Raw genomic sequence first — 14,398 nt, forward strand, 5'->3', positions numbered from 1 at the left:
CTAATTTTTTGAAAGAAAAAAACACAGTTGATATGTCACCTTAAAGAAACTATTGTTGCCGCCAGAACCTGCAACCTCTTGGATCCGACCGACTCACTATCCAACAAAACTGCAACACGAATTTGTTATCAAGACAATTAAACTAACATATTATCCCGAGCAGTCGAACAATATAAAGAATCCCAGTTCTTTTAATAGCATAGAATAATGGTCTTTGTTCTGTGCAATGTTTTTCAAAGTTAACAGCGTGCAGTTGGACTTGGAATGAGGAAGTGAAAAAAGGGAAACATGAAAAAAAAGAATTTTCAAGCTCCTTTTGGATCATAAGAAAATTTCCAATCATTCGTGGGAGGCGAAGAAATCAAATAAGAAGATGGAACTTGCATATCGATAGAAATAATCCCCCCTTTCCTCTTTATATACATAATTATTCATGCATAGTGCAAAGCGAAAGAAGAAAAACATGTTCCTATCTGAATCTAGCGCTCAGAAAATAAAATACAGGCAAGCAACAGAGTAATAAGAACTCAGCACCATCACACTAGAAAGTGCTTATTGTGTTTAGATATAACTGTTTAACAGTGTCTATATCACTGCATGAGGCATTCAATAAACATACATTTGATTATGCCACTTGTAAGTATATTAATGTTTTTGGACCAAAGGAGGAAACTAAAAGGACAGTCACAGCACACAGATTTCAGTAGAAGTCCATTGTTCACCAATCTATACCCAATCCTCTGGTTAGGAAGAGTTTCTCGACATACATTATTACCGGCGCCGATGCATCAACATAACTCTGCATTTGAATACTTGCCGAGCTTTCTGCAAAATAACAAATATAGAAGAAATTAATATGACTTGAATCATTCTAACACACATAAGAGTGCCTGCAGAACAGACATGTTTTTATGGTACACCAAGTCAGATAACAAGTGAATTGGAAACAGGTTGTAATCCTCCAAGCATATTTGCTTGCACACCTTTCAGGAACTTGCGAGATAATGAATTTCATTAACAAGCGTTTGAAATGGTCCAAGCACTCACCATCTTCATTTAGGTTATTTAACAGCTGTGCTTTAGTAGGAAGGGCATACATCCCTGCAGCAACAGCTTTCCTAATTGCCCACCCATGATGGGGAGCAAATACCTGTTCATAAGCCTTTGAAGCGGGGCCCTTCAAAGAATTTCCCCTGACACAGGAATAAAAGGAACTGTTAACCATCTTCTCATCCATAAACACAAACCATTAATTCCAGATCAAGGCCAATCTGATTAAATTTGCAACTATAATTTGCTTATTCTGATCAAGAAGTTCAATGTGTGATTGTGTATAAATTAAGGTGATGAAACGCAGGCATCACCTTCTTCACACTGGAGGTTTATTGAGGCATGCAACTTATAACTAAACCAATCTATTGCTTCTTAAATCAAGAATTGAACCAGAGGGGGTGTCCGCCCCTTCAGAAAGACCAATACTTGCATCTTAAAGAGGTAAATTGACTATTCTCACCTTGGCACAAAATGAGTATAATTGGAGTAGATATACAGCAAATAAATGAAGGTTAAATACCCAGTGACCCACAGGTGATTCAGGACAAATGCATTTTGAAAAACTAGCATTTATAGATCACTAAACCTTCAAACAGTAATTAAAAAAAAATACATGTTAGTTTGAACCTAGGTTCAGCAAGAATTAGACTTGTATAGTCTCCAACCTTTGTACCAACAGGAAAAGTAGCTGAAACTTTCTTATTTGTTCCATAACATACAATTGATCTGGCGACAAAAGATGCATAACAGTTTCATCCTGAAGGCAACAAAAGATGCTAAATTCTTTGTAAGATTTCAGTAGTACTCTCCTTGATGGAAGTTCAGTCGATTCAAGAGCAAATGCTTGTGGTAAACTCGAAAAAAAATTTAAAACTAATCACTTCACACAAGCTAAAGGAAAACTAACAAGAAAAGGAAAATTGACATACAGATATCAGTAAATTAAATTCTTGAAACTACAGGTTTAAAAAGCCAAGACAAACACATCAAAGCCGACAATTATCAAAACTTGTAGAAACGCGACAACCCAAATTGTCAACATTGAGCACAAACCTAATACAACACCTCGCAAGAAATCAAGTATCAAATCAAGTAACTTCACTGTTATCCTCTAATGAAGACTTAATGATGGCGTTCCTTTATTATGCATAAAAAAACGAAGCAACCCAAAAACCATAACTTCAGCAAGTACAAAAATTTCAGGAAAAATTATTACGTAAACCCTGTCCATGTAACAACTATTTGAATTTTAGCCAGATGGGCATCTTACGAAACGAAACGAAAAGGAGTTAAGAAACACCTACTCTGTAACAAGAATCAGCTCAAACAAGACCTTGACCATAACAAGCCCACGCTTTACTCTCAAAAGATTTCTTGAGTGACTCCCGGATTTTCTCACAGAATTCCCTTGTATATCCTTCTCTAACAAACTTTGTAATGTACCAATCGACTTCGATGCCTCTGCAAGATCAAGCACCTGTTCGATTTTATCATAAAAAAGGGAAGGATCAAACAATTGTAAATGGAGAAAAAAAAACATGGGTTGTCGGTAATGAATAAAAATGAAAGATTACCTTGGCAACATAATCCACTTCAGCGAATTTAAAAGCGATCCCTAAGCAACCAAAGAGAGGAGAAACGAGAGAGCAAGCATGAGAGAATGGTGCCACTTCAACATCTTGGGATTGCGAGTTTATTGTAGCTTCTAGCTCTTTAAAGGCTTCTGCGATCTTTCTTAGTGGCTTTGCAGTATCTAAATCGCCCATTTTTTTGAACCCTTTTCGTCAAAATCTAAATCTCAATCTCTCTCGATTAAATGATAGGTGAGGTTTGGATTTGTTGAAGATGGTGAGTTGTTTTATTAATACTGGACAATGAAGAGACCTTCAGGGATGGGAGAATAGTAAATTAACATATTTAGAAACTATTCAGAGATATTCCAATTTGATTCTTAAAGTTTACGTTTTCTCAACACGAATCCTGTAATTTTGTCCAGTCTAATTCCTAGCCCTTAAATAGATAATGGAGCTAACATTTTGCTTATTTGGAGTTATGTTCTAGTCGGCATTGCGTGCATGCATGTTTTCGAAGATTTTTATTTTTAAAAAAAATTTAAAATTAATTTTTTTTATAGCATTTTAATATGTTAATATAAAAAATAAATCTTAAAAATTATAAAATATATTATTTTAATATTTTAAAAAATATTTTAAAAAATAATATTTATCACAATGTTTTCAGACATTTTTGCATTTCAAATTTTTTAAAAAAGAATTTAAAATTTTTTTATTTGTCTTTTTATATTAATTTTTTTTTATATAATTTCAGATTATTTTAATAAATTAATATTAAAACTTTTTAAAAAAAATTAAAAAATTATTTTAATATAACATCAAATAAAAAATATTTTAAAAAATAACTATTATACTCCCATTTACCTTTACATCACCAATATTCTTTGCCTGAGGTAAGGCTTACAGGGAACGCGGTTTCACAATTATGATGGATCGTGAACCTTACATGTGGATCCTAGAACCCTCCAATTCACTACTGGAACAGAATCATGGATTTGAATCCCTAAGTCTATAAAAGGCCCAACAAATCTATAAATGTTTAGATTGTATTTAAAAGTATAATTATGGTTATTTTTTAAAATAATTTTTATTTAAAAATATATTAAAATAATATTTTTTTATATTTTAAAAATTATTTTAATATTAATTCATTAAAATGGTATAAAAAATAAAAAAATAATTTTAAAAAAATAAAAAAATTTAATTTTTTTTAAATATTTTTATAATATAAAAACAAACCAAACCTTGACAGACAACACTCATAGATAGGAAGAAAACACGTAGAGATCCCATGTAAGACGACCAGACACGCTCCAAAGCCACCTGTTATCCCCAAATACATCGGTCAAATCCGCCGGTCTCCTCACCATCAATCATGGAGACCTGTGAACAATTCACAGCCCATAAAAACCAAGACTCATACAGCTTTTACACTGGTAAGTTGTCGTGTAAGAGATGTTTATTATTTTTTAAAATATATTTTATTAATAAATATATTAAAATAATATTTTTTTAAAAAAAAAATTAATTTCAATATTAATACATTGAAACAATTTAAAATCATAAAAAAATTATCCAACTCCATCCAAAATAGAATACCAAACAATAGCATAGATATTTATCACCAAACAGCCCAAACTGGAGGCGGCAAATGCATTGATCACCTACCTCTTACAAGGACACATACACAAGTCTCGAACCCCATTACAAGCGATTGACATTTTCTCTGCGGTCCTTTTCATGAGAAACAAACATGTATCTTTTTGTATCCCTTTCATCGGTGTTGATTTAACCACCCAAAGATCTTTTTACAGATGTTTCAACTACCCAAGTGCAGTTTCATCAACCGTTCATTCCTTCCACCATCCGGTCCGCGTTATGCCACAAGTCGGCAAGTATTCTTCTTGCCTTATATATATATATATATAAAGATGCCAGAAAGAAAGAAATTTGATGCATACTGAAAGAAAAAACTTTCAAAATATGGAGATAGGAATACATTTTCGAATCAAATCAAAACAGAATAAGCAGCTCAATTCTAATAAAAAAATCATGAAATGAGCAAATAATACCTATATGTAAACAATTAATTTAATTTAATTAATTTTTTTTTAAACAGCTGAATCTACAAAAAAAACGAATGACAAATAAAAATATACGAGATAAATGGGTCACTTTAAAATTAGCAAAAGATTCTATAGAAAGCAAATAAAAAAAATATAATTCAATGTTAACTTTTCAAACTCATGATCTAGATCATTAGACTAAAAGCATCATACATGAAAAAATCATAAAGCCTAGTCTCCAACAAATCAAACATTAAAGGATAAAATTGAAAAAATAATCAATTACACAAAGGATAAAAAACAAAAAGTAGAAATTAAGAAAATGAGGATACAAATCAAAATAAAAAATAAATCAAAGAACAATTATAAATTTTTGATTGAAGGGTAAAATTAAAAAAAGAAACAACTTTTAAAAAAGAACCAAAAGAACGGGGATAAAATTCAAAAAACTAATATACTATAAATTTAGATTGAAAGATGAAATTTAGAACCAATAAAACTTTTACAAAAAATAATATATTATCTAATTGGGAACAAAGAGGACAAATATGAAATTTTAGAGGGGTGAAAGAAGAAGAAAAAAAGCCTCACTCGTGATACATTTCCCCACTGCTGACACACGTCGTACCAAAAGAAAAAGTACTTGACGACTCTTCCAATGACTTGACAGAAAAACATTTTTAGCCATTGAAGAGGCATCACATGCACTGGCATGTGCAATGCATATAACAACAACTTTATATATAAAAAAAATAAAATGCTATATTGCCTCTAAGACCACATGATAATTATAAAAAAAACAAAAATTAAGAGAAAAGTACTAATAAGTCACTGGAGGCAAGTTTTGAAAAAAATCTGAATTAAAGGGTAACAAAGTCAATTCATTTTGTTGATTAAAGTAAAGTTTTGAAAAAAAAAATCTTAGACCTAAGTTAATTAATTTTTTACTTTTAAGTTTAATCAAGTAATTAAACTATTATAAAAAAAGACTAAGATGTCTCTCATTATTTTTCATAATAATAAATAAATCATATGAAAAGACCCAATTATTTTTCAATAATAGCTGATTTACATAGTAAATCAAGGAGCCATAACTTTTATGTTTTTAATTGTTCTTTGCGCGATTTCCTGTAATCTTGTCATTTATTTATTTTTAAACCTATATCCAAATATTTGAAACCCTCGCCAAGCTCATGAGAAATGATAATTAACATTTTAATGGATGGGAAAGGATGGAATTTATCTTCATCCATGAAAAGTTTGAATAAGAATATTAACGAGAGTTGCGTATTCTTCATGCAAACAAAATGAATGTTTTGAAAATTGGTTCTATAAAACCTTTAAATTGAAGCTTAAACCGCTTTGACCAATAAAATGTCATTTCACCTTTTCACCAAAAGCAAAACAAAAGTTTTCAACACTTATGAAAACCTGACCATAAAAATCACTTGAATTACTTCGGAACAAGTTTGCTTTAAACCAATGTCAATATGATTTATGTATTTGGAATAGCTTTGAAATTCCAAAAATTCTCCATGAAAATAACTCCCTATAAATAACCAAATCTTCTTTCACATAGCTTTATCCCTAAGAAAAACCCAAATTGAACACTTGGGGGTATGATCAAGCTGGGGGGCAATCCAACAAACACATAATAGGGTTGGCTCATTGATTCTCTTTCTAAAAAAATAAAAAATGTTGGATAGAGCTGGCAACCTTTCATATAAAGGTTTGTAGGAAAAGAAGTATGCTGATGTCATATCCCTTTCAGAGGTCAAGATCACAAGATATGACTCGAGTAAGTAAGAACAGAAAGAGCCATCAAAACTTACTATCAGAGACTCAAACTTCTGAGAAAAAGGAAAACTCTATGTAAGTATACATGTATTTTAATCATGATGCATTGCTTTCATCATTGACAAATTGGTGTTTTACCATCACCTCTCGTGCAGTACATTTTCGAACTCTACCTCCTTTTTAAGTGTGTTTTTAATCATTTATCTCTCAAATGGTGCGTTTTAAAAGCATATCTACCTCCTTTTAAGTGCGCTTTACTGGCTTACCTTTTTTCCCTTCGAGTGTGCCTCCGAGCCTTGCACCATCTTAGGTTTTACACCTTACTACCCTACCTTTTTTTCCCTTTGAGTGCGCCTTCAAGCCCTTCACCATCTGAGGTTTTTCACTTTACTACCCTACCTTTTTTTCGCTTTGAGTGCGCCTTCGAGCCTCCATTATCTTAGGTTTTGTGCCTTATGGCCCTACTTTTTTCTTTTTAAGTGTGCCTTTGAGCCCTTCATCATCTCAGCCAGTGCGCTTTACAGCCATACCTCCTTCCCTTTAAGAGCGTTTTCGAGCCCTCCACTATCTCAGCGAGTGTGCTTTACAACTTTATCTTTTTTCCCTTTGAGTACGTCTTCGAGCCCTCCTCTATTTTATGTTCTGCGCCTTGCAGCCTTATCTTTTTCCCTTTGAGTGCACCTTCGAGCCCTGCACCATCTTAGGTTTTGCGCCTTATTGCTCAACCTTTTTTCCTTTTGAGTGCGCCTTCGAGCCCTCTATCATCTTAGGTTTTACGTCTTATAGCCCTACCTTTTCCCTTTAAGTGCGTCTTCGAGCCCTGCACCATCTTAGGTTTTGTGCGTTACTGCCCTACCTTTTTTCCCTTTGAGTGCACATTCGAGCCCTTCACCATCTTAGGTTTTGTGCATTATTGCCCTATATTGTTTTCCTTTGAGTGCGCATTTGAGCCCTCCACCATCTTAGGTTTCATGCCTTACAACCCTACCTTTTTCCATTTAAGTGTGCCTTCGAGCCCTCTACCATCTCAGGTTTTCCACTTTACAGCCCCACCTCTTTCCCTTCATAAGCGTTTTTTAGCCCTCCACCATCTTAGATAGTGCGATTTGCAGCCCTACCTCTTTCCCTTTTGAGTGCGCCTTTAGGCCATATTATCCTTCTTTCGAGTGCGACTTTGAGCCTTCACCTCTCGAGTAGTGTGCCTTTGAGCTCTCATCTTTCGGGTAGTGTGTTTTCTAACCCTACCTCCTTTCGAGTCCATCTTTGAGACCTCATCTCTCAAGTGTATTTTCTAACCCTACCTCCTTTTGAGTGCGCTTTCTAGCCCTATCCCCCTTACGAATGCGTCTTTGAGCCATCATCTCCCAGATGGTGTGTTTCCTAACCCTACCTTCTTCTGAGTGTGCTTTTCAGCCCTCGCTTCTTAAATAGTATGCTTTCTAACCATATGTTCCTTTCAAGTGCGACTTTGAGTTCTCATCTTCCATGTAGTGCGTTTTCTAACTATATGTTCTTTTGAGTGCGCCTTGAGACCTCATTTATTGGGTAGTGCGCTTTTTAACTCTATCTCTATCTTTATATCTAATCTTTTTTTGAGATTGTCTTTGAACCCTTACCTCCTTTTGAGTGCGCTTTCTAGCCCTATCCCCCTTACGAATGCGCCTTTGAGCCATCATCTCCCAGATGGTGTGTTTCCTAACCCTACCTTCTTCTGAGTGTGCTTTTCAGCCCTCGCTTCTTAAATAGTATGCTTTCTAACCATATGTTCCTTTCAAGTGCGACTTTGAGTTCTCATCTTCCATGTAGTGCGTTTTCTAACTATATGTTCTTTTGAGTGCGCCTTGAGACCTCATTTATTGGGTAGTGCGCTTTTTAACTCTATCTCTATCTTTATATCTAATCTTTTTTTGAGATTGTCTTTGAACCCTTACCTCCTTTTGAGTGCGCTTTCTAGCCCTATCCCCCTTACGAATGCGCCTTTGAGCCATCATCTCCTAGATGGTGTGTTTCCTAACCCTACCTTCTTCTGAGTGTGCTTTTCAGCCCTCGCTTCTTAAATAGTATGCTTTCTAACCATATGTTCCTTTCAAGTGCGACTTTGAGTTCTCATCTTCCATGTAGTGCGTTTTCTAACTATATGTTCTTTTGAGTGCGCCTTGAGACCTCATTTATTGGGTAGTGCGCTTTTTAACTCTATCTCTATCTTTATATCTAATCTTTTTTTGAGATTGTCTTTGAACCCTTACCTCCTAGATAGCGCGTCTTTGAGCCCTATCTTGTCATCTCTTAAAGGCATCTCTGGCCAAATCCTTTCACCAGGCAAATTGTATTTTTCACAATTTTAAATCATTCGCATTTTTCACCTGGGCATGACGCCCATTATAATAAGACCACTTTGAAAAATCATTCGCATTTTTCACTTGGGCAGGTCGTTCATTACAATAAGACCATTTTGAAAAACCTTCGCATTTTTCACCACCTTGAAAACTCTTTTTTATTTTTTCATGGGTAGGTCACCCATGATAATTCGATCATTTTAAAATTTTTAAATTTTACCAGAAAGACCTTTCTGTTTTTTCTTCTAATGCGCTTTCTAGCTCTCACTTCAAATACTTTCAAAAGGATTCATCATTTCTTGATATGGTGAGTTTGTTATCTCTTTTTTTTCCATAATGATTACTATCTAAAGTCTCTTACGACACTTTCTATCATGAGCATGGTAAAGAGGGGGACAACTATCATAACCCAATTTTGGGTTAATCCAAAAAATTCATTTTTTTCCAAAATAAAATAAAATAAAATAAAGACTGTCAACATGTAGAAAACAAGCCGAGAAGGATTTCAAAAATACATAAAAATCAAGTTGAAATTTTGAAGGAAATTCAAAGCCTAATTGTACTCCATTATACCAAAAAATAGAAACAATGCAAATTTAAAGTCAAATTAAATGATTATTGAAAGAATTTACATGAAAATTAAGTCTAATAATATAATTAATTTTTTAATAGATCAATTTGATTTAATTATAGGTCAAATTAAATTTTAATTATGTTTGAGAATTAATTTGGATTTAATTGAAGGATTTAATTAAATGTAATAACTTAATTGTACTTTAAATGAATCAAATTAATTTTATTAAAGGTTTAATTGATAAAAATTAAGTTAGTGAGTTTAATTTAAGCTTAATTGAGAAGATTAAAATTTTAAAACATCAGATTTAATTTTATCAAGTTAATTAATTGAAGTAGGGATAAAAGCGCAATTGCATTAAAGTTTTGATATCAATTAAAAATTAATTTAAAAATTTTCACAGCCAAAAATCAATCCGTGAAAGACACCAAACTCCAGGGACCAATCAATTAAAAAAAACTTTCTTCACTTATAAATAGATTCCCACGCCCCGTTTCCATGTAGCGGGGCAATTTTGAGCGGAGAAAATTTAAGTAACCATAAAAAAATCGTAGATATATTTTCTCTGCACAGAATCGCCTCCACCTACGCTATAAAAACCAAACCGGTCGCCGCTCCCACCTTCTTTTCCTTTGCTCCTTTTTCAGCCGTCCCCGACTTTACCCTCTCTCTGTCGCCCGATTACTCCTTCTCTTTTCCAGATCTATTATTCACCTTCTCCATCGCCAGCTTCCCCCTCTGCCACTGCACGCTCTATCCTCCCTCTCACAGCCCTCCGTCTCCCAGCCTCTCAATCATTCCCTTCATCTCCCTCGACCAGAACCGCAGCTCGCCAAGACAAAACAAAACAAACCGAACCAACCATACCCCCAAAACCAACGCCCACCGGACAGACCTCCCTCTTCTCCATCATTTTCCTCACCAGATCTTCCCCTCTCTGTCTTCCTTTCCTCTGCCCCCACAGACCATCGACAGCTCCTCCATCTACCCCGATTCTCTTCACCACCAACCGTGGCAACGCCACCCTTCAAACACCAGCAGGACCATCGCCCTCCCCTTTTCAACCGTGACCGACCCACAGCCGCTGGATCTGCTACCTGAAAAGGAAAGAACAACGAACCAAAAAAGAAGAAAACAGATCTGAAAGAAAGTAAACAAAGATTAAAATCGACTGGCTTGTGTTTTCGTCTTCTTTTGCGATACATTGCCCCACCGTTGACACGCGCCGTTCCAAGATAAAGAAGGCTCGATGACTCTTACATTGAAGCAAGTTTTGAAAGATTTGAATTTCAAGGGTAAAAAATTGAATTCAGCGTAACAAAATCAATTCATTGTGATGATTGAAGTAAAATCTAGAAAAAAGCTCTTAAGACTTAAGTTAATTAATTAATTATTTTCAAGTTTAATCAAGTAATTAAACTATTAAAAAAAAATTTAAAGAAAAAAACAAGATGTCCTTGATAATTTTTCATAATAATAAATAAACCATAAGATGACGCAATTACTTCTGAGTGACAGAAGATTTGCACAGTAAATGAAGGGGCCATATCTTTTATGTTTTTAATTGTTCTTCGGGCGATTTACCTATATCCAAATATTTGAAACCCTGACCGAGACCATGAGAAAATACAATTTACATTTTGAATGGATGGAATTTATCTTCATCCACGAAAAGTTTGATGTGTTTTTTTTTTAATTAATATTTTTAAATTATTTTGATATATTAATATTAAAAATAATTTTTAAAAAATAATTATAAAAACACTTTCAAACACGGTTGTAGTAAATCTTATCCTGGAGTCCTATCATTTACTTTCTAAAAACTCATATACAATGCATCGAGATCCGATTCATTGTCATGCTATTTGGTGTAATAAGAGATAATTTCCCTCAAATGTAAGGTCATGGATTAAGGAACTATCTTTGATCGTTGCTCCAGTCACCTTCCAGGAATCTCATTCAAACCAAGAATCAAATTGAAACAATGAAATGCTCTGAATTCTGTCACTTTGCTTTTATTTGGATTGAAACATGACAGCATTGCTGACGAAACCCATATCCAGGAAAAAAAAATAAAAAGGCGCGAAGGCCATTGTCATCAGAGCTAAAAATGGCTGTGTTCAAGTATTGGAACATCGCTAAACATTGTCAATGGCAGAAAGAACACCCCAATGAACTGAAACTGACTTCTCACAAGCTAAAATTGGATTCAAGAATCTTGGGATTTGACAATGAAATTCTGGCGAGTGATGGGATTCATCACCACTGGTGGCCCTCCAGTACGAGGCCATGCTTGAAATTTCCTGTCAGTCTCCTCCCACCATTCCTTGTTTGAAACTGTTCTTGGTGTAGTGCCTGCGTTTAAGAAAAAATATGGCCTTAAAATCATAGCAATAGAAGATAACTAAAACTACAGGACAACTAAAAGTTTACCTCCAAATATCTTCTTGTCCGAAACAAGATGGTCACAAACATATGCTATTGCAAATGATCCCACGATAGCAGATGCTATGTACGTGGTTGACATACTCAAACTGCAAAGAAAAGAACTCATTCATATGAGAGGGAAGTATTAGCACCCTAAATGACACCTCACAATCCATTACTCCAGCTATGAGCCTGTGCTTATTTCAAGAAAAAATTCAGGTAATTCATAAATGTGCACTTTTGAAAAAGCATCCATGCTGCCTCCAAGGATGGAAGCAGAAAAGGTCACCGATGGACTACTCAAGATATCCCCAATAGAGGTATCTATGTATAACGTGCCTCCATGGCGAGAATACCAGAAAGAGATTGCAAAAACAATGTTAAGGAATTTGAATAGAAGCACAATTTTCAAGTGAAATATTTCTTTGGAGAATTTTAGAGTGAGTTGAAAATTTTATATGTTTGTGTCCTTGATAAAATTTGATATCTTTTGTTTTTTCAGTAAATATTTAATATCCTTGAAAAGAAGTCAGCACAACCACACACAAACAACCCACGAAAAAAATCTCAGGCTCTGCTGCTGTTTGCTAATAAACAAACTTGGTCCCATAGAACAAAACTGTCCTATCAATGATTTTGTAAACAGAACAAGCACGTAACTATTTTTTTTTTAAAAAGGCATGTATGGCATGACAATTATGTGCTTACTTCAAAAACTAGACTCATCGGTTTCAGTGGAGAAAGATCTGACAAACAACACAATACAGTAACACATAGTAGAATCAAAGTGAAATATACCCCCAATGCAAAGTCATATAATGCCAAATGCAGTTCTAACTGTAAAAACAAACTACAACTAACCCTATGTCATTGAAAGTGATATTGACAATCTCATAGATACATGAGAATAACTCATCCTGATGACCAAATCAACAAATAGGCCAAAAATGTCATTGGGTGTAAGACCTACTTTCCTCAGTTCCCATGCATGGTTGTAGACAACCTATCTAAGACTTTCAGCATTCTTTGCATGCTTAAGCTTGCAGGTTGCCTTCACCTCTAAAAACCATTATGGCTTCCCAAACCCCACAGAAAAAAAGAAAAGAAACCAAAAGGGAATCCTCTCTCAAACAAAGGACAGCATGGCAAGAATGTCAAGAAAAAGAAGCAGCTTATAACGGAGCCCAGATGAGGTCAATGTGAAAAGATTGCAACGCTAGTTATGTAACAGCATCCCATCATATAAAATAATATGATCACTCATAAAAACATAACTAGACAGAAATGATTCCAAGCATATTAGCTAGTTTTATAATTCCTCATTTTCAATCTAGTTTCTGACAAAAGACCTAACCAATCCCCTCTATTATCTCCACATCAGAAACAACCATTACAAACAATCACCTACAAGTATCCCTACCATTTCAGGAACTACAAACCCTCTCTTGCAATCGCTTTTATCCCTTACATCATTAACATAGAATCTTCAAAGCACAAAAAAAAAAAAACTAAACTGGAACAAATACATACATAAGCAAACCTTTTATTTCATAGAAAAAACCAACAAACCCATATCACATATTCTTTTGAATCCTTCTAAACCCTTTTTTATTATTATCTTGTCTAGCTAGAATCCAAATCAATAAAAGACCCACGATCCAGTTGAATTTTTCGAATTTCACACACTAAGTCCCTTCCATTTAAGTCCAATCTTCACATAAATTTAACAAATTACTTCTCGAGCTGATTAAGTACCAAACTGATTCAAATGTTTAACAAGACCCACATCGTCAAAATCTATTTACGAGCTAATACAGCAACGATTACAAGACTTAACCAAAACCAAAATGAACCAAGAATCAAAACGTTGAGACATTACCCCTTTTTTTATGAATAATGGTTCAAATTAATTTTTTTTAATGACCAACAATGGTATTTGTCATTTCAATTGGAGTCTACAAATAAGTTGGCATTGTTTAAAAACCACAAAGCAGTTGGAAGCCTCTCAGCTGGCAATGATTGAACATTAATGGTGAATGATATCGATGAGCGCATCGTTAGACGCTGACAATAAGGAGGAGGGAAACTAGATTGTCTTGAAAAACATTACCCCAAGTCACTGATACAGTACCTTTATTTACCAAACAGAGGTTATAATAAAATCAGAGAAATGAAACCCACAAGAGAGAGAGGAACTGACGATGGTGATGGATCTGCCAAAGGCGATTCGGGTCCCCTGCGGTCTGCTTGAAGCTTCTGAGAGAGATGTTGCCTGTTCCTTGTTTGTTTGTTTTTCTTATTTTTTATTTGTGTGTGCGCGTGTGGAAGAGGAAGGGTTTTCTTTTTCTTTTTCGGTTTTTTTCTGCATGGGCTTAACTTGTCTAGGACATATTATCCATTTTATTTTTATAATTGGTCTGGGCTGGGCTCTACATCGAAATTATTTTAGCCCATCTTAGAACTACTGTGTATATATTTTTTATTCTAAACAATTTAAAAAACTCAAAACAGTTTTTTTAAAACAATGAAAAGTGATTTCCTTTTTTTTTTTTTAATATACAGGACATTATG

At 34.4% G+C, this 14,398-nt stretch overlaps 2 protein-coding genes across 3 annotated transcripts; both read right to left on the bottom strand.

Annotated features, from left to right (window-relative positions):
* Positions 1–517: 517 nt before the first annotated feature.
* Positions 518–3,048, bottom strand: LOC133676889 (accelerated cell death 11-like). Its single transcript, XM_062098675.1, has 4 exons — positions 2,628–3,048; positions 2,358–2,530; positions 1,048–1,193; positions 518–825 (listed from the first exon to the last, which is right to left on the bottom strand). The coding sequence occupies exons 1-4, from the start codon at positions 2,817–2,819 to the stop codon at positions 719–721; spliced, it is 618 nt and encodes a 205-aa protein (XP_061954659.1). The 5' UTR covers positions 2,820–3,048; the 3' UTR covers positions 518–718.
* An 8,342-nt stretch (positions 3,049–11,390) lies between these two features.
* On the bottom strand, positions 11,391–14,186 carry LOC133676836 (uncharacterized). 2 transcript variants are annotated; one of them, XM_062098607.1, is made up of 3 exons: positions 14,028–14,186; positions 11,834–11,934; positions 11,391–11,755 (listed from the first exon to the last, which is right to left on the bottom strand). In XM_062098607.1, the coding sequence occupies exons 2-3, from the start codon at positions 11,925–11,927 to the stop codon at positions 11,610–11,612; spliced, it is 240 nt and encodes a 79-aa protein (XP_061954591.1). In that variant the 5' UTR covers positions 11,928–11,934; positions 14,028–14,186; the 3' UTR covers positions 11,391–11,609. The 2 variants fall into 2 exon arrangements, with proteins under 2 accessions (XP_061954591.1, XP_061954592.1); XM_062098608.1 differs by having other exon boundaries at positions 14,009–14,154.
* Positions 14,187–14,398: the final 212 nt, after the last annotated feature.

This window comes from Populus nigra, chromosome 17 (assembly GCF_951802175.1).
Source record: "Populus nigra chromosome 17, ddPopNigr1.1, whole genome shotgun sequence".
In the NCBI taxonomy this organism is placed as follows: Eukaryota; Viridiplantae; Streptophyta; class Magnoliopsida; order Malpighiales; family Salicaceae; genus Populus; species Populus nigra.